The sequence below is a fragment of the Mirounga leonina genome, unplaced genomic scaffold (assembly GCF_011800145.1).
Source record: "Mirounga leonina isolate KUSES-001 unplaced genomic scaffold, KU_Mleo_1.0 Mir_176, whole genome shotgun sequence".
Taxonomy (NCBI): Eukaryota; Metazoa; Chordata; class Mammalia; order Carnivora; family Phocidae; genus Mirounga; species Mirounga leonina.
In genome coordinates, this window is record NW_023270454.1 from 42,311,035 (window position 1) to 42,338,462 (window position 27,428).

At 35.8% G+C, this 27,428-nt stretch overlaps 1 protein-coding gene across 2 annotated transcripts in view; it reads left to right on the plus strand.

The window, feature by feature from the left end:
* The window catches only part of INPP4B (inositol polyphosphate-4-phosphatase type II B), a 543,837-nt gene that overhangs the window by 397,223 nt on the left and 119,186 nt on the right, over window positions 1-27,428 (plus strand). For both annotated transcript variants that reach the window (XM_035023009.1, XM_035023008.1), the window contains one exon: window positions 13,977-14,154. In XM_035023009.1, coding sequence (XP_034878900.1) covers window positions 13,977-14,154 — 178 coding nt within the window. The remainder of the gene's footprint in view (window positions 1-13,976; window positions 14,155-27,428) is intronic.

The window sequence follows — 27,428 nt, forward strand, 5'->3', positions numbered from 1 at the left end:
ATATATTCTCGTTGAGCCTGCAACAACCTGAGTCTGTATTAGAATTTGGGGGACTTTTCTGAAGGAAAGTAGAACATTAATACAAAGAGTTAAACAAACCAGTCTTACCTTTATGAGATCAATGGTTATGTAATCATATGACAAAACGAAAACTCTTAGGAAAATTTTCCTATTATAAAGAGAAATACAAGTAGATGTTTCCTCATTCTCTATTATAAATAGAAAACTTCTTGGATAAAAGGAAAAATATTGCATTAGGAAAGGAAGCTCTATGTAGCCTACAGTGTAACAGGCATTCAATAAGCCAGAAATGGGAACTGGATGTAAAACCTCATACTACTACCTTTGATACATATATTCTTCTGATAGAATCACTAACCACTGTTCAATTTGGGGAGATAAAACATAAATTAACATTTGTAGTTAGTAGTATAGTGCTGAGATATCTAAGCAAAACTGTCAGTTTTCCAACTTATCCCTTTTTGTACTCTCTCCAGTAACTAGGCAGTAGTTACAAAAATATTTGTTTTAAACCCTTCATTTTCATACTTCAGACTAAGATTCTCCCTCTCTCTCTCTCTTTTTTTTTTAATGAAAGGGAATGAGTGATTCAGATATATTCAGTGAAAGCAATAAGACTGCATCCATGATTTGATTTGGAGAACCAATTTTTTTTCCTACTGAAGCTCTTTCTCTGTCTCTAGCTTGATCTCTGGATTTCTCTCAGAAATTTGTCTTGTTGTTCACTAGCAGAGCAATTTAGTCTGAGATCAGAATTCTGTTTAGTATTTTCTGTGCACCAATAGATCATGTCATATATCTTTTCAGTAGAAATATTTTGATCTTTCAATAATGTATATTTAAAAATATTTTCTATTAATAATTTTCTTTTTTAATTTTAATTCCAATATAGTTAACATACAGTGTAATATTAGTTTCAAGTGTACGATATGGTGAGTCAACACTTCCATACATCACCCTGTGCTCATCACAAGTGCACTCCTTAATCCCCATCAACTATTTAACCCATCCCCCCACCCATCTCCTCTCTGGTAACCATCAGTTTGTTCTCTATAATAAAGAGTCTGTTTCTTGGTTTGTCTCTTGTTCTCTTTTTTTTTTTCCTTTGCTCATTTGTTTTGTTTCTTAAATTCCACATATGAGTGAAATCATAGGTGTTTGTCTTTCTCTGACTGACTTATTTTGCTTAGCATTATACTTTCTATTATCCATGTCATTGGAAATGGCAAGATTTCTTTCTTTTTTTGGCTGAATAATATTTCATTATAATTATACCACTTCTTTATTTATTCATCTATCAATGGACACTTGGGCTGCTTTTATAATTTGGCTACAATAATTAATGCTGCTATAAACATAAGGGTGCGTATATCCTTTCGAATTAGTATTTGTTGTTTTTGGATAAATACCCAGTAGTGTGATTATGGGATCATGGGGTAGTTCTATTCTTAACTTTTTGAGGAACCTCCATACTGTTTTCCAGAGTGCCCAGTTTGTATCCCCACCAACAGTGCAAGAGGGTTCCTTTATCTCACCATCTTCATGTTTCTTGTGTTTTCAGTTTTAGCCATTTGAACATGTGTAAGCTCATTGTTGTTTTGATTTGCATTTCCCTGATGATGAGTGAAATAGAGCATCTTTTTCATGTGTCTGTTGGTCATCTGTATGTCCTCTTTGGAGAAATGACTGTTCATGTCTTTTGCCCATTTTTTAATTGAATTATTTGGGTTTTAGGTGTATGTTTATTGGAAAATGTAAAAAAGTCAAAAGAAAGATTAAAATTACCTGTAATCTCCCTCCTCAACAAGAGAGTTATTGGTGGCATACAGGTGTGGTCTCATCTAGTTTATTTTTGCACATATAATTTACACCTTTATTTTTTTTCTTTTATAAATTTAAAAATTCAGAAAGGCTTAAAATGGTTAATTCTTCAAAGTATATCAATTGAATGCTCTACGTTAAAAAAAAAATCTGGGCATTTGTCATTCTTTGGAAGTCATGACCAATCCACCAAAACTAGTCTATTTTAAAATATCAGTCTTATAGGTTATAGCTAAAATTCATGTCCTACTTACTCCCAAATACATTTTCTTTCCTTTTGGAAAAAAATACTTTATATCACACACAAAAAAACCCACTTTATATCACACGGGCCCTTTGGAAATAAAGAGTAGGTATTAATAAAAGCCCTATCCATTCCTTTTTTTTTTCGAACCAGCACCTGGCAATACGTTATTTTCAAGGCGATAGCAATTTCATTCTTTATGTAGATTATAATTTGATTCCTTGGGGGTATATTTTCTTCCACCTGTGATTTAGTCTTCTCAGTCACTCTTAGCTCTCAGCTCAGTTCATCTTTGAGCGAATACAAAGCTAGGGCTGCCAGAACTATGTCCTAGGTTTTTCTTCTCCATGTGCACTTCCCTGCATGTAGCTAGCTCCCTGTATACACAGCATCAAATCTTCAAGAGAAAGTGGGTTTTTATCTCTTATATATGTATAGTTTGGAATAGCAAGAAAATAAACCATGTTGAAATAAATAGTCATGTTGAGACTTGGACATATTGTACAATTGAAATGATTAGGCTTGCAAAGCATTGAACTACCTGTGATAGAAGGGAATAGAAGGATTTTTCTAAGTTGCATATGATCCTAAACAAATTTGTAATGCAGTTTTTCTCCTTCTTTATTCTTTTTAACTATACAAAAATAAAATTTGTTTGTAGCACATAAATTCAAAGAATAAAGAAGCATATAAAATGAAAAGCCTACCTCTTCCAATATCTTTCCCTAGAATAAACCAATTAGAACAGCTAAATGTATTTCCCTGTGTAATTTCTTCTAGGCTTCCAACCATTTGAATTTTCAATGGCTATGACTCAGTCCACAAACTCAAGTTCATTGGAATGGGATGTTCTTGAATTTTCCATAACTAAGTTCAATTTTTTCTGGCCCCATTCTGGGTTAAGGCAGAAACTTTCATTTCAGACAGTTCATAGACTCCACTCCCTATATGGATGGAATCAGGGCTTGGGCATTAGTCGCTTTGTGACATTAGTCAAATTGCCTCACCTCTCTAAAACTTAGTTTCCTCATTTGTGGTGTGGAAAAACTGCTTACCTCATAGGGTTGTTCTGAAGATTTAATGACTTCATATACACCAGACAGTTTATAACAGTGCCGGGCACATAATGAGGGCTTAACAGCTTTTAGCTATTTATGTAAAATATGTAAATAAGTATATTTTCACTCAGAAAAAGGTTTTGGCAATGCCTCATTTCAATTCATGTAGATCTCATTTTTTAAAAGCAATGTAGCATTTTTTGATTGAATGTAGTGTAATTATTCAACCAATACAATATTGATGATCACTTAGATTATTTCTAATTTTTTGTTATAACTACCTGTGTTCACAGGATACACCCTTATTTTTACACCCCTAAAAACTGTGAGCATTTCTTTTTTGATAAACTCCTAAAAGTGAAATTTCTTAGTTGAGGTGGTTAAATTTTAGAAATGCTGCCATGTTTCCCTCCAAAAAAGTAGTATCAGTGTGCATAAAATGCCTAATTGCCCACATATTCTCAAGTTCTGGGCTTCTGACACCATCTCTGTGTTAAGCCCAGATATGGCCCATGACATCCAGACATGCATTTATAACCATCTAGCAGATAGCTGTACATTAATGGTATCATCCAACCTCTTCAATGTCAACATATTCAATCATCTCTCAATTTCTTCCCCTCAAACTTCTCTTGAGAATCTCTTTTCTTAATAAAAGTCACCACCATTCACCCAGATGTTCAATTTCCACTTCCAAAAAAATAAAAAATAAAATAAGTTCTATCAGTTCTACCTTCTTATTTTTCAGGAAGTCATTCATTTTGATAATAAATTATGGATTAGAACAATTCTAACCCATGGAATCACCATCTTTTAAATATTCTTCTGCCAAATCTCCTAATCCCTCTCTCTCTTTCCAGATTGGCTCTCATCCAACCTGATTTTTTTCACTTTGGTTGGAGTAATATTTCCAAAAGGCAAATACAATCTTGTGATTTCATAATGTTGAACATTTCTTAGCTGCCTCTTGCTAGGAGTATAAAGTTCACGGTGCATAATATATTCATGTGTCATCTGGTCCCACCTTCTTCTCCATTTTCATCTCTCACCCCACCCTCTATATGAACAAGACTAAATCTCCTCAGTTTCAGTGCTGCCTACAAGTCTTCTCTGACCCATTAGCTAGACTGCTGCTTTAAGCCTTCTGTGTACAGTCATCCCTAATTGTCTGTCTTCCCCTCTGGACTATGTGTGCCATGAGGACATGGACTGAGTACATCTGGTTTACCACAGTATCCTCAGGAACTAACTTATAAGTGTTCATTGAGGGAGTGAATAAAAGAAGTGAAAGGATCGCCTATCACAGGACTGTCTCTCCTCTGCATGAAAAGATCAGTGTGACTGTATCAGGTAACAGAAACATAGGGAATATTTGTGGAGTTGGCAAAGAGAAATAGAGGAGAATTTGTAGAAAATGTCTTATAAGCTTTAAAAACAGCCATTTTTTTCAGGTATTAGAATGTTAGTGTTTGCTTGCACCTCACTAGGAAGGAAAATATACTTTTATGTGTTCTGAAAGGGGATAGATGATAAGTTTTGTAAAAATGGCCTAGCTCAAAATCTGATTCAATATTAGTAATGCAATAGTGATTTTAACATTTCAGTTGGTGACATTTTTCCAGTCACCTACCCAAAAGCTTGTGAAGCCAACTGTGGTCTGAAGCATAGACAAGAAGCATTATATGTAGTGTGACAGTTCAGAATTCTTAAAAATTAAATCTTTCCCTTAAAGAAATGACTTTAATTGTAAATGAAAATAAGTTTGTTAAATGACCTAGAATTTCTAGTGTTAATAAATTTGGTGAAGAGAATAAGTGTCTAAAATGATAAAACACATCATCAGTCCTCATTTGGGGATTTCAGAAAGCCACTGAACTTCTCACCCTTCCATTTCCTTGTTTGCAGTATTGATGTGGTGATTTCTTTTGAAATCATTAGATTATTAGAAAGAGTGGTTAAAATCTTGAGATCAGGAAGATAATTTGGATAATTTGACTTTTACAATTAAATGTTTTAATTTCACAGCTATTATAATATGACTTCTGGTTTTATCTGGGAAGAAAAAGTAATCAACAGGAAGATTAGGCTTTAAAGGATATAATGTGAAATCTAATAAGCAAATTACATAAAGAAGCCTTTCTTACTTAAAAAACTAAATATGAAAAGATAATATAGTTTGAGGACTTATTTTTTATAAATGAAGAGTTGTATTTCTTATTCATTGTAAACTGAAAAAATAAATGTAAATCATGACACTGTTATGTCATCTCAACTAGTATGCATTTAATCCAAAGAAGAACTCTTATACTCAGGTTAAACACTGAGCAATTTCCAGCATATTTTTAAAGCTCCCTATCAGCTTAGATAGTTAATATCCATTGGTCTCAAAGGCAGCAAACAAAAGAAAAGAAAGTCATCTATAAGTAGATTCCCAGGAAATAAAAAACACTGTATTTTCCAGAGCTTTAAAATAGTAGAAGTACTAACTTAGAGAAAAGAAAAGAAAAAGGTATGTATGGGATCTATGTCATGGAAGAATCACACAACTGGCTTGTGTAACATGAGAAAAAATACTGTTATTGCAAAATCTTTGTTAGATGGGACTTTGAGCAATTCAGTGTCTTCTTCCCTGTCATGAGGTCTGTGTTAATAAGTAGTTATTGGAATGATTCTGTCAGAGGAGAAAAATGGCTTAGCCTCGGGTGGTGTCAGCACAGATACAGAAAAGGAGATTGGTTACAGAGATATTTGGGATGGCTTGGCAATTGTTTGGGTTTTGTGTGTTTGTTTGGAGTGAGAGGTAAAAATCCAGAGCTATCAAGAAAGACTCCCAAGTTTCTGTACAGCACACATGTGTATGGTGAAGCCATTCACTGTCCTTGGCTCAGAAATGCCAAGAGCATAAAGAATCTGGAAATGAGGGAGAGGGAGAGGAAGAAGGGTGGGGAGGAGAGAGGGGGAAAAAAGAAGGGAAGAGGGAGGTGGGAAGATGAGGGGAGAGGAGAGAGAGAGAGAAAGGATGTAAGAGTGGGCAGGACAGGAGCCAAATCTGAAGGATATTTGTTTGCTGTATCAGGTCCTGGCAGCTCATCCTGTAGACTATGGGGACTCACTGACAGGTTTTTGTCTGAGGATTAACAGGATCAGATTTGTATTTTGAACCACAGTGAAAAGAATCAAGAAGAACAAACAGTTAGGCCATTATAATACTAATGGGGAGAGGAAATGGGTGACTATGGAGTTAGAGATTTTAAGAAAGCTTTTATAGAATTGAAATCCAACTGGATGAATACTGAGGGAGACTAGGCAGGGTTGAGGGACTCTTAGTACTCTGGTTTATATAAATGGGTAAATGCACAGGTTGCTGGGAAAAAGAATACAGGATGGGGCGCCTGGGTGGCTCAGTCGTTAAGCATCTGCCTTCAGCTCAGGTCATGATCCCAGGGTCCTGGGATCGAGCCCCAATGGTCCTGGGATTGAGCCCCGCATCAGGCTCCCTGCTCTGAGGGAAGCCTGTTTCCGCCTCTCCCACTCCCCCTGCTTGTGCTCCTGCTCTTGCTATTTCTCTCTCTGTGTCAAATATATAAATAAAATCTTTAAAAAAAAAAAAAAGAAAGAAAGAGAATACAGGAAATAAGCCATCGGTTTCCATTGCTTAGTTAATAAAGTCAATTGTATATATTCAATACGAAAATAAGTTTTGGGAAATGAGAAAATAATTTTGTTGAGTCTGCTTTTTTTTCCAATTAAAGAATCTTTTAAATGTTAGAACCAACAGGTTCTATTCCCAACAGGGAATCTCAGAGATCACAAATTCCCGTATTTACTTTATTAATGGGATTACTCAGATCCAAAGATTAAATCACCTATACATATAAGAACAGAACCAGAGCTAGAAAATTAGACTTCTGTCCCTACTCTCAGGTTCTTCGTCCATACTTATTCACCCTCACGCAGTCGGTAGATATTTAACACAAAACATAGGCTCGTAATAAATGAACAGTGTTAGTTCTAACTAATAATGTAAGTTATAGATGACCTTTCCGGAATTGATTTTGCTGCCCACCAGATAGAAATTTAAGGAAAAAAAAAAAAATTGGTCCATTCAACTCTTTATGGGCTTTAATGAGAATATAATTTTAAGAGGAAACTACTTCACCTTTACAATTACAAAAAATACATGAATTGATGTGGTAGTTAACACTATTTTAATCTGCCTAAAATTGTTCTTTATAGTAGTCAGTAAAAAAAAAAATTTTAGACATTGGTTCTCTGTATATAGCCCTACCAATATACCTTAGGAAAACTACTTATTTAGGAATCAAAATAATAAAAGAAAAAAGTAAACTTTTCAAAGATGATCATAGATTCTATTCATAATAGTAAAATATTAGAAACATCTTGGATGATTGAATAAGCACTCTTTGCATCACTAGCATAGAGCACTATGTAGTCATTTCTACTAGTGTTTGGATTATGAGGTATGTAGAGATGTATATAAAAAAATGTACCTGCAAGAAAACATGAAATTATATATACACAGATGTCAATCTAAACACTGGTGAATGTTTTGGAAAGGATAGTAAGTTTATGTCAAGTGGTGCAGATAGATGCAGACAGCGCTCTAGTTTTTTTGGATACTTTTGTTTTCGATCTCTTCCTTTTTAAAAAAGATTTTATTTATTTATTTGAGATAGAGAGAGCTTAAGAGAGAGATCACAAGCCGGGGTGGGGAGAGGGGGGAGAGGAGAAGCAGACTTCTTGCTGAGCAGGGAACCGGACTGAATCCCAGGACCCTGGGATCTTGACCTGAGCTGAAGGCAGATCCTTAACTGACTGAACCACTCAGGCACCCTCTCTTCCTTTTTATTTAGTTGTACAATAAGAGAAATGTCTTTGTAAAACCCTTTTTCTACTTCTCCTTCCAGCAAATATGGAGAACTAGGTGACCTGAAAAAAAATCTCCAACGACAAAATACATAGAAAGTTAGACGCCATGGGACATCCTTTGTCACAATGCCATGTGACATTGCTTGTAAATGAATGTCTGACCTCTCAAGAATGTAAGAGCCATAGTACTGAGTGGTTAGGAAGAAGCTCTGAAACTATGGCTATGCAAAGGATATTTAAATTTGCAAGGTCTTCTGAGAAGAAGGCTGAGGTTAAAAAAAAAGTTATTTATTCCCTGTTTCTTCCTCTCTGCTACCAGCCCTGGCTTGTGGCATTTAGAGGACAGGCATCATCATACTCATCCACCAATTACCTTGCTGGGTCCCTCTGGCCTTTTGCTTTACTCAGTGCATTCACCCAGTAGCAGTCATTAAATATTTGTTGAAAGCAATTTACTGTGAGATGATTTTCAGATTCTTTCTTTAGTCTAATCTGTGTTATAAAATAGAATCATGCATCTTCTCTAATGAGCTTTGTTTTAATTAGAAGATGAGAATGTCTTCAATGATATTTTAATATTTATAGGCTGTACCTACCATTATGTTACTAAAGAAAAGATGTTTCCCGTGTTAGTTATTGTATTATAATTTTTCCAAATTTAAAGTAGGCCAAATCATGTTCATGAGGTAGTATAACATAATTAAGAGTTCAAACTGTGTGATAATAAAGACCTGGGGATAAACTTTGGTTTTACCATCCATAGTAGTTGTTTGATCCAGGAGAAGTTACTTAACCTACCCAAGCTTCAGCTTCCATATCTGTATGATGGAATAATATTAAAAAAAGAGTTGATTCAAAGATAAACATTAATTTAAGCTTCTATCATATAACTAATTTAATTATATAAGTGAAATCCATATAAGGTAAACAAAACAAATACCATTTGCCTTCTAGTTCTTTTCTCTAAGCCATACTTCTTGCAAAAAATAGAAAGGATACAATGGGGGAAGCAGAGAGGTATGTTTCAATTTCATGAAGCACATTGTTAAACCCTGTGAAGCCAAAAGGGTATATTCAAGTGCACTGAGGTGTATATTTTCATTTATTATCCACATAGTTTTCTTCTCTGTTAGAACTGAGAGAATGTCTATCCCTCCCTCTGGATTCAAGGGATCGTTTTTTTACAAGTAGTGCTTGAGTTGGGAAAAAATAGTCCTTAGGTTTTTCTCTGCAGATTTAGTTCTGCCACAGAAGCAGAGGCACATTATTCTTTATCATTTTTTTCTATGTTCCTCAACCCTAATCCTCTTCTGCCTGTGCCTCCTCCCTGATCTTTTCCTTCCCTTTTCCCTCCTTGCCTCTTCTTATTTCTAATCTATATTCTTCCATGACTCTACATACCAAAATAATGGCTTAGTTGGGCAAATGGGTTAAGGGGTGGAGGTTATGGTGGTGTGGGGGAGGAAAGGCTCAGAGAAGTGGCAGAGCAAGTCCCAGGATCTGGGTGTGAGCAGGAAACTAAGGAAGAATTGCTTTATTTCGCTCTCCTCGCCTGCCCCCTGCCTCCTTCAACCCTAAGCTAAGTCAAGGATTTCAATGTCTTAGAGTAAAGGATAGAGATGGGAAGACCAGTCTGTGGGGTAGAAGATGATGGTGGCTTGCACCAGGGTTGTTGCAGTGAGTGTGGAAATAAATGGTTGAAATCTGCTTAGGTTTTGAAGGAAAAGGCAGAATTTTCTGGGGGAAAAAATGGACAAAGGTAAAAGAGGAAGAGAGGAGACATACACCACATCAAACAGACCTGCCATGAACTGAGATGGGAAAGTATACAGAAGGAGCTGGTTGTGAGGAGCAGATAGGGAGCTCAGGTTGGGACATGATAAACTGGAGCTGTGAAGAGGAGAGCTTTTGTTTTTAATTAGAGTTCAGGGAAAAGGTCTAGGCTAGAGATTTGAATTTGGGAATCATCACAACTGAAGTATTTAAACTAGAAGATTAAATGAAATTACTTGGGAAGGGCATGGAGACTAAAAAAAGGAAGTGCCCCCAGGAGTGGGTTTTGGAAGGTGCCAACACTAGAGGATGGGGAGATAAGGAGGACCAGCAGAAAGCAACTGATGTGGAATAACCACACAGGAACATACAGTCATTGTTTTAGTTGTATTTTGGTTAGCAATTAGAGTTTATGAATATGGATGTTATTTCACTATGTGCTTTATTTTTCTTTACAACTTGAGAATTTTTCTTTACAACAGGTAACAACATGCACATGCCCCTGTGAGTTATGGGTATGTGTGTGTGTTGTGCCTGTTTTCTAATTAAACTGATACATAATTAAATAGATACATATTTTAGTATATATATATACACACACACATACATACATAATACAGATATACACTTTAATTCACTGTTTCATCAGTAGAAAAATGTTACGAAATTAATTTCAATTTTCATGGTCCATGATTTGCTATATTATTGACATCCTATAAAATATTTTTTGTCCAAGCCAATACTTTGTCTTTCTTCTGGTTTTGTCTGATTGATAGTTAATTCAAGTGTTTGGATTCAGTTTAAATTTCAGACCACTATAAAATAGAGTTTAGCTACATTCTTTCTATCTCAATAATTAAATTATACTCATAACTTTCCATTTAAAAAGCTGTAACTGTTAAAATATATGACATGTTTAAAGAGTGAGGCACTGAATAGGTAAAGGAAATTTATGTACATTTAAAATTATTTTGTGGGTGGCGATATTTTTTTTTTCCACACCATACTATTTCATCCTGGACATCAACATTGGTTTTTATTGTGGAAAATGAACCTTTCTACCTCACAAGGTAAGATGCTCATCGTTAAATGACCTAATGGGGAGAACCAGTGCCTGCTATGTAACTTTGCTCCAATGGAGACTGACTTAAGAGCAGGGGCGGGAGTTACAGGAGTGTCCCGTGATGGAGATTGGGGAAGGAGAAGAAGAGGAAAGGGAGTATGTTGGGAGGGAAAAGATGAAAAGTTGATGAAAATAGGGAGGGGAGGCAGCGCTGATAATGAGAAGGGATGCAAAACAACCTGTGCTAGATATAAAGATGGAGTACAGAGCTAGCCTTGTAAAGGGTATCATGGAAATAAGAATAACTGAGGAAAAAGGAACTTGAAAGTTAGAATGAGATAAAGGACCTTTATCAGCGTCATTGCTAGCAAGATCAAGGGTTTAGAGGGGACTCACAGCCAAAACAAGGGCAGCAGGTGTCCCTAAAAGTGCCCAGCTGTGCCTGTGCATCAGCTGGATTTCCTGAGGTGGCTGCTACAGATGCTACAACCCACTGATGCCAGGGAATCTGCATTTTTTAAACAAACACCCAGGCCCTCTCCTCATCCCCAAGTGAACCGTATGCCTGCTAAAATTTGAGGACCACTGAAATAATAGGGAAAGTAATAGGGAACAAACATGTAAGAAATAAATCTCAAAAATGTATGTAGTAGACTCAAATGGAGAGGAGAGTCTAGAGGAATTTGCAGAATTAGAAATATGTAGAAAAAAATAATGAAAGTAGGGGCGCCTGAGTGGCTCAGTCTGTTGAGCGTCCGACTCTTGGCTTTTGCTCAGGTCATGATCTCGGGGTCCTGGGATGGGGGGATCAAGCCCCACGTGGGCCTACATGCTCAGTGCAGTTTGCTTGGAATTCTTTCCTCCTCCCTCTCCACCCCCCGCCCCTACCCCCTGCTCTTGTGCCTTGATGCGCTCTCTCTCAAATAAATTAATAAATAAAATCTTTAAAAATAATAATAATAATGAAAGTAGGTAATGTTCAGGAATAAAGTAACAATGAAATGCCAGGGAAGTATGAGATGAGTAAAGAAGGAAGGCAATGGTGACAGGAGTCAAAAGAATGCACGGGATTGAATTATGAGAGGGCAGGCATGACACCCTCAAAGAGGACAGTTATGGGAAGAGAAAGATGGAAGACCACACATGGCTTCCAGAACTCTGCTTTCCAAGAGCTAAGCCATGGAAGGCCTGTCAGTACCCAGAAGTTGACAGAAGAAAGCAAATTATGACAGTAGAGCACATCAGTGGAAAGGGACCACCAAGCAGCTACTGCACGTTGCTTTCTATGTTGGGTCTGTAGTTAAGTCTCTCTCTGCTGTCAGAGGTGCTGGGTATCAAACATCATCCCCACCCCCACGACCCACCAATATCTTTAGATAATCACTTTCTTTGCAAAAATAACACGGAGTTGTTTCATTTCCTAATCCACTGTGGTGGATTGAACTTTGTATCGGGTCTGAGTACAGATGAGTAAGGGAGACATCACAGGTGGTGATTTTTGTTAGAGGCCTTAGCACACTCCACATGAGATCAGATGAACCAGAAAAAGTTATAGATAACTGGCAGGGACGAATGTTTTCTTTCTCCTCCTCACCATTGTTCTTTGTTCATTTGCTTTAATTTGCATTGAAATATATATAATAAGTAGTTAAGGTATGTTTTATTTTTAGGCTCCCACTTCTGAAATGTAAAAGTCTGTAAGTACAGAATTAAGAGCAAATTCTCCTAAGTGTCACACACTAGCGACATGTTTCTTAGCCTTCGCAAACCTGTATCCCTCATCGGCTTCTTGCCCTAGCTTCTGAATAGTCCAAGCAACCAAGGGTTTTTCTTTTAATCATTGCGATAAATAAATACATAAATAAAATTATGGGAATATTCATTATATGTTTACAAGAAAGAGTGTTGTCTTCCTAAAGAAACTTGTATTTTCCCCTAAAAGTCATTAGTGTAAATGGAAGGGGAGGAGGAGTGCTCCCTGGATGTTAGTTTTTCTCACTGGATTCTAATATTTCTAAATAAGAAATGGAATTATGGGAATTTTAGTAATTTAACTGGTAAGTGTAGAGAAAATAATAAATACTCAACACAGAGTACAAGATATATGAAAAATGCTTTGACAGTTGGATGCAAAGAGATGTAGGCAAGTGCTGCACCAACCAAGTGAACTTCACTCTTCTTTCACTTTGGCTGGTATTTTGCTGGTTTATTCCTTTCCCTGCTGAAATGCTTCCTTTGTCTTTCCTAATCCAAAGATTCCTTCATTTCATGGAATCCTTACCCCCATAGTATGCTTGGCCAATTCTTAGATGATGATTATAAAAGTCAGTAATTCTTCAATTAGTAATCAATTTTACATTTTTTTCCAAGTGAAATGAGAAAGCACTAGGAACAAAATGGGTAATGATAAAATAGCATAATGAAATTTTTATGCTATAAATATTCTTGTTCTATCCAATAAAATTCTCCTTATGCCCACTTGGCATTAATATATTTTCTCCCCATTTCTCAGCTATTAAACTTTACTCACTCTGCCCTACCTATCATGGGGGAAAATATAGGTAGTATTTATTGAATGCTTGCTCTGTGTTAGTCACTATTGTAGGCATTTCACATGAATTATGACCAACCTTACCCACCTCTTAGAATTCTTGTATATTTATTCCTAATTTCCTGTGGAGGAAACTGAAGCCTGCCTAAGGTCACCCAGCTAGTAGGTGGCAGAGCCAGGATTAATATTCAAATTAGCCTGAATATAAAAGCTCATACTTTTCTTTTCACTCTGTACTAATGTGACTTCAAGTTTATTAGTAATTAACAATAATTTTATTTTGAATACTAATACCTGACATATGTAATTATAAAGAATCTTCCTTGTGGTTGAGCAAAACTCGATGTATTTCACTTTTAAAATCTTTAAAAAATATCTTGGTCATTTTACTTAAAAAACTCTTAGGACATCATATAAACCTCTTAGAATAGTTCTTTTCTGTTCAAAAGGAAGTCATGCTATTTGGAGTTCTGTTTCTCATTTGCCATCTGGTACTAAGGACTGCAAATTCTTTCTGCTTTTTTGTGTAACTTGCCTTTATCTTTGTTGTTCCAGTACTGGATACCAGTTTATTTACTATTCACCTGAAAACACAGCCAAAGCAAAAGAAGTTCTCAGCAACATCAATCAACTACAACCTCTGATAGCAACCCATGCAGACCTACTGCTTAATTCTGCAAGCCAGCATTCTCCAGACAGCTTGAAGAATTCTTTAAAGATGCTTTCAGAAAAAGTAAGATCCAAATCACCACTACAGTGGGGAAAATGAAATACCCAAATCCCCATTGGTGTTGCTTTCTGCATACATTGCCTTTCATAGCATCTGGAAATGTAAAATAGACTAAGTTAAAAAGTAAGCTTCAAAGTATTGCCACAGGATCAAAATGAATAGGCCTTGTTCTCTTTTCAAATCTTACTGAGCATTAATTTTTTTTTAAGTAGGAAATGACACCTATTATTGGCTAAGGTATATTTTCTCTTTTTCTTGACATCTTTCATTCTCTTTGGTTCATGGCCTTATTAAAAGAGTTAAATTAGATTTTGAAAATTACTTTATTTTCCTCTGGTGATCAACTAATTTTTATGCATATGAAGCTATACATTTGAATTAGGAATGTCATTTCATTTGAAAGCACAAGTTTGATGTGGATTCTTATCAGTAGCATGGGGTAATTCCTTTGCCTCAGTTTGCTTTCTGCAACCTTATCTACTGGGAGAAGGTTTTAAAAAAATTAAAAAATATTAGCTACTGTTTGAAATGTAGTGGAACCTAAGCCTTAATTTTTTCAAAGGTGCCTTGCACCTGTCTATGCAAAGAGGAAATGTAGTCTGGCATGGGGTAAACACTCAACATCAACTTCCATAGCTAATTAAGGCAGCTGAAAGATTCAGAGAGAGCCAAGATAGAAAAGATAAGTTGCAGCTTGACTTTAAATATAAAATCAGGTGTCCTGGAGTCCAATTCCAATACACTTAACCTTTGCATTCTGAGGACATCTTGCAGTTTATTATGAGATAGTTCCAATAAATATGACCTTGAAGAAACTGAGCAAAAAAAAAAATTCTCATTATATCATTTTAGAATAAAATAACTGTAGTTTGTCATGTCCCTCATGAACAGATTCATAAGAACTTGGGTATTATATATTTATATATGGTTGACTCATATATGTTAATTTATAATATTAAAACCTCGCACTTATTGAAATTTTAATGTACATTATCATATATTTTTCTTACAGAAAAAAAACTAATACCTATTTTCATTAAAAATTAGCTAATATTGGGGCACCTGGGTGGCTCAGATGCTTAAGCATCTGCCTTTGGCTCAGGTCATGATCCCTGGGTCCTGGGATCAAGCCCCGCATCAGGGCTCCTAGCTCAGAGGAGAGCCTGCTTCTCCCTTTCTCTCTGCCTCTCTCCCTGCTCATGCTCTCTCTCTCTGTATCTCTATGTCTTAAATTAATAAGTAAAATCTTAAAAGAAATTAGCTAATATCTATTCAGAAAGGTCAACTGAATTGTCTCATAAATTAAAAAGTGAAAAATGACAACCTAAGACTTCCAGTTCAGAATGCAACATTCTTTCCATGACTTAACAGATAAATATTCTTAGTGGCATCTTAAACAGGTACATACACAGGATAAGGGGGGAATGGAAAGCTAAAAAGAATAACATAGAAATGAGAGAATTATGAAATATAATTTCTGAAATAAAAATATGTACTAGGTGTACTTAGCAGATTGGTCACTTGAGAAGAATAAAAAAACAGGTATAATTAGTATACCTTCTGATGAATGACTGAGTTTGTTTGTTGCATATTAATTCATGAAAATAATAAAGAAATTATTTAATCTTTTAGGGTCATAACAAAAGACAGACTGAGTTTATATGAATAGCTTGAAGAGAGAAGACAAAGGATAGGCCAAATTTTTAACATAAGATCTGAAAGGTTAATGGAAAATGGAATAAGACACAGGTCTTTCCTTGTCTTCCCAAGAGATTCAAGGTTCTTGATGGTTCTTGACTTAAAAGTAATGTGATGAAATTCAAACTAAAAAAATAAGGACCTAAGTATAGACCGGTGTATGATATTTATCTCTCATAGCTTAGATATCACATTCTCTATTTCATAGAGATTGATAAATCTTGTTTAGAAAATCATTATTATTGCTCATCAAAAGGCAATATCAAGCACTTAATTGTGTGTGGTATTGCACTAGATGCTATATGATAAATACTAAATAGAAATGGCCCTTAATTTTTACAACCTAAAATTTAAAAGAATGGGGTGTGTCACATTATGATAATTGTTAAATGGTAACAATAACATAAGGATTTTGTTACAAATATTAGAGGCTATGCTCACAATATATTTGACAAAATCTCACAACTTCTAATTCCTAGTATCCTTTAACCTTAACATAATATACTGAAACATCCTATTGTATTCAAAAAAAGAAAACAAAACATTTTATTCTAACATTTAGCTCAGGGTTTTCTTAAGAAATGTGCTGCTTTTTTTTTTTTTTTTTTTTTTTTTTTAATGGCAATGCCAGGAAGCCAGTATACTAAGAAGTTGAAGATACACATAATATATTGATTATGTTGATCACTTGGCTACTGCAAAGGAATTCTTACTTTTATTTACTTCAACTATCCTATCTCAGTTCCAAACTAAACAGAAGAACTTAATGAGTAGAGGTTCTTTTGTTTGTTTATACTTGGTGAAAGTATATATAAATGTATATAAATATGTAAATGAAAATGAAATTTTGTGATAGTATTTCTACTTCTTTTTATACTCCTCTTTAAATGGTAAGCATTTAATTGGTGAAATAAGCATATATCAAGCAAAAATGAAGCAGAAAATATGACCCATAACCAGAAGAAAGATCAAGCAACAGAAACAGACCCAGAAACAACAGAGATAATGAAATTAGCAAATAAGGACCTTACAACAGCAATTATAAATATGCTCCATATATTTAGGGAAGCAGAGAAACACATACACAGGATAAGGGGGGAATGGAAAGCTAAAAAGAATAACATAGAAATGAGAGAATTATGAAATATAATTTCTGAAATAAAAATATGTACTAGGTGGACTTAGCAGATTGGTCACTTGAGAAGAATAAATAGTGAACTTACAAACATAGTATTAGAAACCATTTAAATGAAGTACAGAGAGAAAAAGACATAAAAACAGAGAGAGAGAGAAAAAAAGAACAAGAATGACTTACAGAACAATACCAAGAAGTCTAATATGCATGTAATTGGAGTCCTGGAAGAAGCAGAGAGGAAAACAAACAAATATTTGCTGAAGTGATGATGAAAATTTTTCAAAATTCTATGAAACAGTGAAACTATAGATCCAAGAAGTTCAGTGTACTTCAAGCAGAATAAACATTACAAAAAATGAAGGTACATCATCATTGAGCTGCTGAGAAACAAAGATAAAGTGAAAATTGAGAAAAAGAAAAAGTATATATAACAGAATTATTCATAGGCTTCATATTAGACACTATGTAAGCCAGAAGACAATGGAGTAATATCTTCAAAGTACTGACACACACACACACAAATTATAATTCCATATCAAGAGAAGATATCTTTCAAAAATAAAGATGAAATAAAAACCATTTTAGACAAATAAAAACTGAAAGATTTCATAGAAAACTTGCACTACTACAAATTTTAAAGTAGTCTTCAGGCAGAAGGAAGTGATAACATGTAAAAAATAGGTCTACACGAAAGAATAAGGAGTGGCAGAAATGGTAAGTATGTGGACAGATACAAAAAAATTCAAACTTTTATGTACTTAAATATATTTACTCTTTAAAATAAAAATAATACCCAGGGGTGCCTGGGTGGCTCAGTCAGTTATGCGTCCAACTCTTGATTTCAGCTCAGGTCATGATCTCAGGGGTCTGAGATTGAGCCCTGTAAAGGCTCCAAGCTCAGCATGGAGTCTGTTTGAGATTCTTTCTCTCCCTCGCCCTCTGCCCCCCCGCCATGCTCTCACTCATTCTCTCTCTCTCTCTCTCTCAAAAAAAAAAAAAAAACTTAGAAAAAATAAATAAAATAAAAGTAATACCCAGTGTATTATGTGGCTTGTAACTTATCATGTAAGTATAGACATCAGTGGAATGGAATAGAGAGTCTAGAAATACATCCACACATATATGTTCAAATAACTTTAGACAAAAGTGCAAAGAAAATTCACTGGGAAAATAACATATTTTTAACATAAAACTCAGGAACAATTGGATAGCCATATGCAAAAAATCAAATGAACCTTTCTTTATCATTACCTAACACATCTATAAAAATTAATTCAAAAGATAATAGATCTTAATATACAGGCTAAAAGAAAGAGGAAACAAACAAATGTCAAGAAGACAACACAGGAGAAAATTTTTGTCATCTTGGGTTAGGCAAATATTTCTTAGAACACAAAAAGTAAGAACCAAAAGAAGAAAACAAATGATATATAAAACACCATCACAATCAAAAACTTTCATTAAAGTTTTCAGGAGACACTATTCAGAAGACACTATTAAAAATGAAAAGGCAAGGGGGGAGGAGCAAGATGGCAGAGGAGTAGGAGACCTAAATTTCGTCTGGTCCCAGGAATTCAGCTAGATAGGGATCAAACCATTTTGAACACCTACAAACTCAATAGGAAATCAAAGAAAAGAATAGCAGCAATTCTCTGAACAGAAAAGTGACCACTTTCTGGAAGGTCTCTTCTGATTCGTTTAGTGTATATTTTTCTGGGGTTGTTGTTACCCTGTTAGCATTTTGTTCTCTCATTCATCTATTCGCCTCTGGACAAAATGACAAGATGGAAAAACTGACCTCAAAAAAAAATGAACAAGAGGCAGTACCAACTGCCAGGGACCTAATCAATATGGACATTAGTAAGATGTCGGAACTAGAGTTCAGAATGACGGTTAAAAGATACTAGCTGGGCTTGAAAAAAGCATGGAAGATACTAGAGAAACCCTTTCTGGAGAAATAAAAGAACTAAAATCTAACCAAGTCGAAATCAAAAAGGCTATTAATGAGGTGCAATCAAAAATGGAGGCTCTAACTGCTAGGATAAATGAGGCAGAAGAGAGAATTAGTGATATAGAAAACCAAATGATGGAGAATAAAGAAGCTGAGAAAAAGAGAAAAACAGCTACTGGATCACGAGGACAGAATTCGAGAGATAAGTGATACCATAAGATGAAACAATATTAGAATAATTGGGATCCGAGAAGAAGAAAGCGAGAGAGGGGCAGAAGGTATATTGGAGCAAATTGTAGCAGAGAACTTCCCTAATTTGGGGAAGGAAACAGGCATCGAAATCCAGGAGGCACAGAGAACCCCCCTCAAAATCAATAAAAATAGGTCAACACCCCGACATCTAATAGTAAAACTTACAAGTCTCAGAGACAAAGAGAACATCCTGAAAGCAGCTTGGGACAAGAGATCTGTAACCTACAATGGTAGAAACATTAGATTGGCAACAGACCTATCCACAGAGACCTGGCAGGCCAGAAAGGACTGGCAGGATATATTCAGAGCACTAATCGAGAAAAATATGCATGCAGATAGAAGGAAAGATAAAAAGCTTCCAGGACAAACAAAAACTAAAAGAATTTGCAAACATGAAACCAACCCTACAAGAAATATTGAAAGGGGTCCTCTAAGCAAAGAGGGAGCCTAAAAGTAACATAGAACAGAAAGGAACACAGACAGTATACAGTAACAGTCACCTTACAGGCAATACAATGGCACTAAATTCATATCTTTGAATAGTTACCCTGAATGTAAATGGGCTAAATGCCCCAATCAGAAGACACAGGGTATCAGATGGGATAAAAAAATAAGATCCATCAATATGCTGTCTGCAAGAGACTCATTTTAGACCCAAAGACACCTCCAGATTGAACGTAAGGAGGTGGAAAACCATTTACCATGCTAATGGACATCAAAAGAAAGCTGGGGTGGCAATCCTTATATCAGACAAATTAGATTTTAAACCAAAGACTATAATAGATGAGGAAGGGCACTATATCCTACTTAAAGGGTCTATCCAACAAGAAGAACTAATAATTGTAAATATCTATGCCCCTAACATGGGAGCAACCAATTACATAAGCCAATTAATAACAAAATCAAGGAAACACATCGACAACAATACAATAATAGTAGGGGACTTTAACACCCCCCTCACTGAAATGGACAGATATCTAAGCAAAAGATCAACAAGGAAATAAAGACTTTAAATGACACACTGGACCAAATGGACTTCACAGATCTATTCAGAACATTCCATTCCAAAGCAACAGAATACACATTCTTCTCTAGCGCCCATGGAACATTCTCCAGAATAGATCACATCCTAGGTCATAAATCAGGTCTCAACTGGTACCAAAAGATTGGGATCATTCCCTGCATATTTTTGGACCATAGTGCTTTGAAACTAGAACTCAAATCACAAGAGGAAAGTCAGAAAGAGCTCAGATACAGGGAGGCTAAAGAGCATCCTGCTAAAGAATGAATGGGTGAACCAGGAAATTAAGAAGAATTAAAAAAATTCATGGAAACCAATGAAAATGAAAACAAAACTGTGCAAAATCTTTGGGATGCAGCAAAGGCGGTCCTAAGAGGAAAGCATATAGCAATACAAGCCTTTCTCAAGAAACAAGAAAGGTCTCAAGTACACAACCTCACCCTACACCTAAAGGAGCTGGAGCAAGAACAGCAAATAAAGCCTAAACCCAGCAGGAGAAGAGAAATAGTAAAGATCAGAGCAGAAATCAATGAAATAGAAACCAAAAGAACAGTAGAACAGATCAACAAAACTAGGAGCTGGTTCTTTGAAAGAATTAACAAGATTGATAAACCCCTGGCCAGACTTATCAAAAAGAAAAGAAAAAGGACGCAAATAAATAAAATCATGAATGAAAAAGGAGAGATCACCACCAACACCAAAGAAATACAAACAATTTTAAGAATGTATTATGAGCAACTCTATGCCAGCAATTAAATAATCTGGAAGAAATGGATGCATTCCTAGAGATGTATAAACTACCAAAACTGAACCAGGAAGAAATAGAAAACCTGAACAGACCTATAACAACTAAGGAAATTGAAGCAGTCATCAAAAATCTCCCAATAAACAAAGCCCAGGGCCAGATGGCTTCCCAGGAGAATTCTACCAAACATTTAAAGAATTAATACCTATTCTTCTGAAACTGTTCCAAAAAATAGAAATGGAAGGAAAACTTCCAAACTCATTTTATGAGGCCAGCATAACCTTGATCCCAAAACCAGACAAAGACCCCCATCAAAAAGGAGAATTACAGACCAATATCCCTGATGAGCATGGATGCAAAAATTCTCACCAAAATACTAGCCAGTAGGATCCAATAGTACATTAAAAGGATTATTCACCACGACCAAGTAGGATTTATTCCTGGGCTGCAAGGTTGGTTCAACATCCACAAATCAGTCAATGTGATACAATACATTAATAAAAGAAAGAACAAGAACCATATGATCCTCTCAATACAGAAAAAGCATCTGACAAAGTACAGCATCCTTGCTTGATTAAAACTCTTCAGAGTATAGGGATAGAGGGTACATAGCTTAATATCATAAAAGCCATCTATGAAAAACCCACAGCAAATATCATTCTCAATGGGGAAAAACTGAGAGCTTTCTCCCTAAGGTCAGGAACGCGGCAGGGATGTCCACTATCACCACTGCTATTCAACATAATACTAGAAGTCCTAGCCACAGCAATCAGACAACAAAAAGAAATCAAAGGCATCCGAATCGGCAAAGAAGAAGGCAAACTCTCACTCTTTGCAGATGATACGATCCTTTATGTGGAAAACCCAAAAGACTCCACCCCAAAACTGCTAGAACTCATACAGGAATTCAGTAAAGTGGCAGGATATGAAATCAATGCACAGAAATCAGTGGCATTTCTATACACCAACAACAAGACAGAAAAAAGAGAAATTAAGGAGTCAATCCCATTTACAATTGCACCCAAACCGTAAGATACCTAGGAATAAATCTAACCAAAGAGGCAAAGAATCTGTATTCAGAAAACTATAAAATACTCATGAAAGAAATTGAGGAAGACACAAAGCAATGGAAAAATGTTCCATGCTCATGGATTGGAAGAACAAATATTGTGAAGATGTCAATGCTACTTAGAGCAATCTACACATTTAATGCAATCCCTATCAAAATACCATCCACTTTTTTCAAAGAAATGGAACAAATAATCCTAAGATTTGTATGGAACCAGAAAAGACCCCGAATAGCCAGACGAATGTTGAAAAAGAAAAGCAAAGCTGGTGGCATCACAATTCTGGACTTCCAGCTCTATTACAAGGCTGTCATCATCAAGACAATATGGTACTGGCACAAAAACAGACCCATAGATCAATGGAACAGAACAGAGAGCCCAGAAATGGACCCTCAACTCTATGGTCAACTAATCTTTGACAAAGCAGGAAAGAATGTCCAATGGCAAAAAGACAATCTCTTCAACAAATCATGTTGGGAAAATTGGACAGCCACATGCAGAAGAATGAAACTGGACCATTTCCTTATACCACCCACAAATATAGACTCAAAATGGATGAAAGACCTAAATGTGAGACAGGAGTCCATCAAAAGCCTAGAGGAGAACACAGGCAACAACCTCTTCGACATCAGCTGCAGCAGCTTCTTCCTAGAAACACCACCAAAGGCAAGGGAAGCAAGGGCAAAAATGAACTATTGGGACTTGATCAAGATAAAAAGCTTTTGCACAGCTAAGGAAACAGTCAACAAAACCAAAAGACAACCCACAGAATGGGAGAAGATATTTGCAAATGACATATTAGATAAAGGGCTAGTATCCAAAATCTGTAAAGAACTTATCAAACTCAACACCCAAAGAACAAATAATCCAATCAAGAAAGGGGCAGAAGACATGAACAGACATTTCTGCAAAGAAGACATCCAAATGGCCAACAAACACATGAAAAGGTGCTCAAAATCGCTCAGCATCAGGGAAATCCAAATCAAAACTTCAATGAGATACCACGTCACACCAGTCAGAATGGCTAAAATTAACAAATCTAGAAATGACAGATGTTGGCGGGGATACGGAGAAAGGGGAACCCTCCTACACTGTTGGTGGGAATGCAAGCTGGTGCAGCCACTCTGGAAAACAGTATGGAGGTTCCTCAAAAAGTTGAAAATAGAGGTATCCTACAACCCAGCAATTGCACTACTGGGTATTTACCCCAAAGATACAAAAGTAGGGATCCGAAAGGGTACGTGCACCCTGATGTTTATAGCAGCAATGTCCACAATAGCCAAACTATGGAAAGAGCCAAGATGTCCATCGGCAGATGAATGGATAAAGAAGAGGTGGTAAAAATATACAATGGAATATTATGCAGCCATCAAAAGGAATGAGATCTTACCATTTGCAACGACGTGGATGGAACTGGAGGGTATTATGCTAAGCAAAATAAGTCAATCAGAGAAAGACATGTACCGTATGATCTCATGGATATGAGGAATTCTCAATCTCAGGAAACAAACTGAGGGTTGCTGGAGTGGGGGGGGAGGGGTGGGGTGGCTGGGTGATAGACATTGGGGAGGGTATGTGCTATGGTGAGTGCTGTGAATTGTGTAAGACTGTTGAATCACAGACCTGTACCTCTGAAACAAATAATACATTATATGTTAAAAAAACAAGATAGTAGGAAGGGAAAAATGAAGGGGGGAATCAGAGAGGGAGATGAACCATGAGAGACTATGGACTCTGAGAAACAAACTGAGGGTTCTAGAGGGGACAGGGGTGGGGGGATGGGTTAGCCTGGTGATGGGTATTAAAGAGAGCATGTATTGAATGGAGCACTGGGTGTTACATGCAAGCAATGAATAATGGAACACTACATCAAAAACTAATGATGTAATGTATGGTGATTAACATAACAATAAAATTTTTTAAAAAATGAAAGGCAAGTCATGGACTGAGAGAAAATATTTGTAAAATATTTTCTTACAAAGGACTTACATCAGAATATGTAAAGTATTCTTTCAACTTAATTATAGGACAAGCAATTCAATTAAAATTGGGCAAAAGAATTGAAATGACATTTTACCAGAGAAGAGGTATGAATGACAAATAAATATATGTAAAGATGTTCATCATCATTTGTTTTTAGGGAAATGCAAAATTAAACCAAAATGCGATAGTACTAACTACCCACCAGAATAGCTGAAATTAAAAAGGTTCAGCATCTGAGAAGTTGGGGAGGATATGGAACAACTGGAACGTTCATGAATCATTTATAGGTACACAATTTTTTGTACACTCTGAAAAACAGTTCAGCGTCTCATAAAGTGTATATATATATATTTTATATATATTTATATGATCATATATGTATATGATCTAGCCATCCCACTCCTGGTTATTCCCCCAAGAGAAAGTCTCTTACATAAGTTGGAGGGTAATTGAGTAAGGAAGGACTGGATACATGCTTGGTGAAGACCATCCTCATAGGAATAGAGAAATTGAGCTAGGACAATGAATTTGAGTTATTGGACATTATTGGCCATTGCAAAATGTCAGGATTGCTCTCGGGGAAGCTTGCTAAAAAATAAAAATTCTGTTTCAGCAGTTCTGAGCTGGGACTCAGGAATCTACATGTTAATATTGGTGGCCTTGAAAAACATCCTCTAAAAAGGAGCATTAGCTTAAGAAAAGTAAATCAACCAGTAAGAAGACTATGGGAAGTATCCACATGGAATGTAGAAAGGATCTTAACTGGGACTAGCTGTAGAAATATAAAGTAAGGACTAATCTTTGAAATTACTGAAAAGGTATAACTAGCAGAAATTAATGACTAATATAGAAATAAGTATTACTGAAGATGATCCAGACATTTTAGCTCTGAGTTGCTGCATAGTGACAGGACCACACAGTTTGAAAAGCTGGGCAGAACACATTTATTAAAAACACTTGAGATCAGGCTGTGACTTCTAACCTTGAAAGACTTTCACATGGAAATAGGTGACAGTGCTGGTTCAGGAGGTGGGTAGAGATGGATTTTAGAGACAGGGGCATAAAGATGATAGTTGACACTATGGAGAAATGCATTATATCACCAGTAGGGAAAAAAAAATGCTTACAAGAAAGTGGTTTAAGGTCCCTTAGGATCCACTTACCATATTTTAAATGAGCCTGGAACAATGAGTCAACAAAGGAAACTGAACAGATCATTCAAGAAAGAGGAGCATGGAGCATAAATAGAAGAGTGCACTTCACAGTTTACAATGAACTGCCATGAGGGTTTCACAGATAGGCATTGTAATTTTGTGCAAGCTAGGGAAAAGTGATTATGTGATTTCACCAAGGTCAAGTGAATAATTTGTATGATCTGCTCAGATGTCAAGTAACTCTCCTGAAGGTTCAGTATTCTTTTCTTTGGGGATGCTGAACACGTATTGTACTAATTACAGAGTATAGCACTATTGCCCTATGAAATAATTAAAGCTTATCAATTTTTTAAAAATAACCGGGAGTGCCTGGGTGGCTCAGTCGGTTGAGCAACTGACTCTTGGTTTCTGCTAGGGTCATGACCTCATTGGTCATCGGATCAAGCTGTGCAGGGCTCCCCACTCACTGGAGAGTCTGCTTGAGAGATTCTTTCCCTCTGCCCCTCCCCCCTCAAATAAATAAATAAATCTCTAAAAAATAAAAATAACCAGACTTATTGTGGTGATAATTTTGCAATATATATAAATGTTGAAACCTTATACTGTACACATGAAACTGATAATACTGTATATCAGTTATACCTCAATCATAAAAAAGAAATCAAATGGTATCAGATAGGAACCAATGTAGCTGATGAAAACAAATGAAGCTAGTTGGGTGTAAAACAATAGGGAGTAGTAGGGTCCAGAAAAAAAATAAACAGGATTCTTTTTTGCCATGTACATGACTACTACAATAGTAATCACCTGTTTATGTCATTGGCTCCCTCTGTATTGCAGGTGGGATTAGGCATAGCTTTGAATTTTTTTCAGTGAAAAAATGAGATTCTAAATAGAATGATACTTTGCTTAATTTGTTGAGATCTCTAGTTAAAAAGGGTGGTTTTAAATAAACATATTCCTAACTATTCCTCTGCCATTAATATTTAACCTAGGAAATTCATCCCCAGGAGAAGTAATTTTACTGGTTTTATACTTGCAGATAATTCTGTGTGATACTTTGAAGAATATTTGTGTGAGAATATGAATTGGAAAAATGTCAGTAAGGCAAGAAAACATTTCATTTTTAAGATAACATTTCTCTCTCTTTTTTAGTATCAAACAAATGAAATGATCTACCTGAGGTTCAGAGCTTATGCTTTTTTTTTTTTTTGCTGTATTATTAAACTATTTTAAATAAATAGTTTTGCCTACCCTTAGGATAACATTTAGACAGCCTTTTTGTTTCCTTTATTGCAGTGTGAGCTGAGTCAGAAAAGGAAAAAGGTTTTCAACACTGAGTCAATGGGCAACTCAGAGACATGGTCACATCCTTCTCATGACTTTAACTTCCCTAATACCATCTCAGTTGCAACAACAGCAGCATGCAAATGTATTGGAATTGAGTGATTACATTAATCTCTTCAAGCTCATTTATTTTGACTGTAAAACATCAGGGTCTACATTGGTCTACATTTACTTAGTAGTGCTGGTCAAGAAAATTTGCAGGTCATATGGTTATAGCAATGGAATATTTAGCTATTTTCTAACAAAGTGCAATTCCGTGCAAAGGATCTTGGTGATTCAGAGTTTCCAAAGAGTCAAATCAATTTTTCAATATAGACACAAGTGTTTTTATAAGATTTTGTGTGTTCATTCAGCTACCCCCCAAGAAAATTCTGGGTTGTAAAATTGCAAGAATATAGTGTATTATCTTTGATGTCTTTGGTGGTAAATCAACCCAAATGAGATTTGAATAAATGGAGTGGAATCTCTGTGCATGCATGCAATGGGAAGAAAATGATGGCAATTATAAGAACTGTAGATTTCATTGGGTGTGAATAGATATTCAGCTACATAGTAATTAGGTGACTGTTATGGAGCCTGGAGCTGTAGTAGCAGGAATTCAAAGAAGGCAAGCTGTTTTGCTCTAAAAATAAATCAAAAGAATTTATTGAAACTATCAATAAAGAAATAGTTTAGTTAAGCTGAATGGAAGTAAATTTGCATTTTTAAATATTTAAATTCACATTGATGGATCTATCCATGCTGTATGAAAATTATGTAAATAACATGTTTCCCTATTTTGCTTTAACTATACTGCCTTGTCTGAGTACTGTCTAGCTAAATTTTTCATCAGTATTTTTTTGGTAACTTTCATTCTCATTTTAACACTTCATTGTGAACATCAATTAACACTTCTCTGTGCCTTTTCAGTATAAGCTGCCTTTT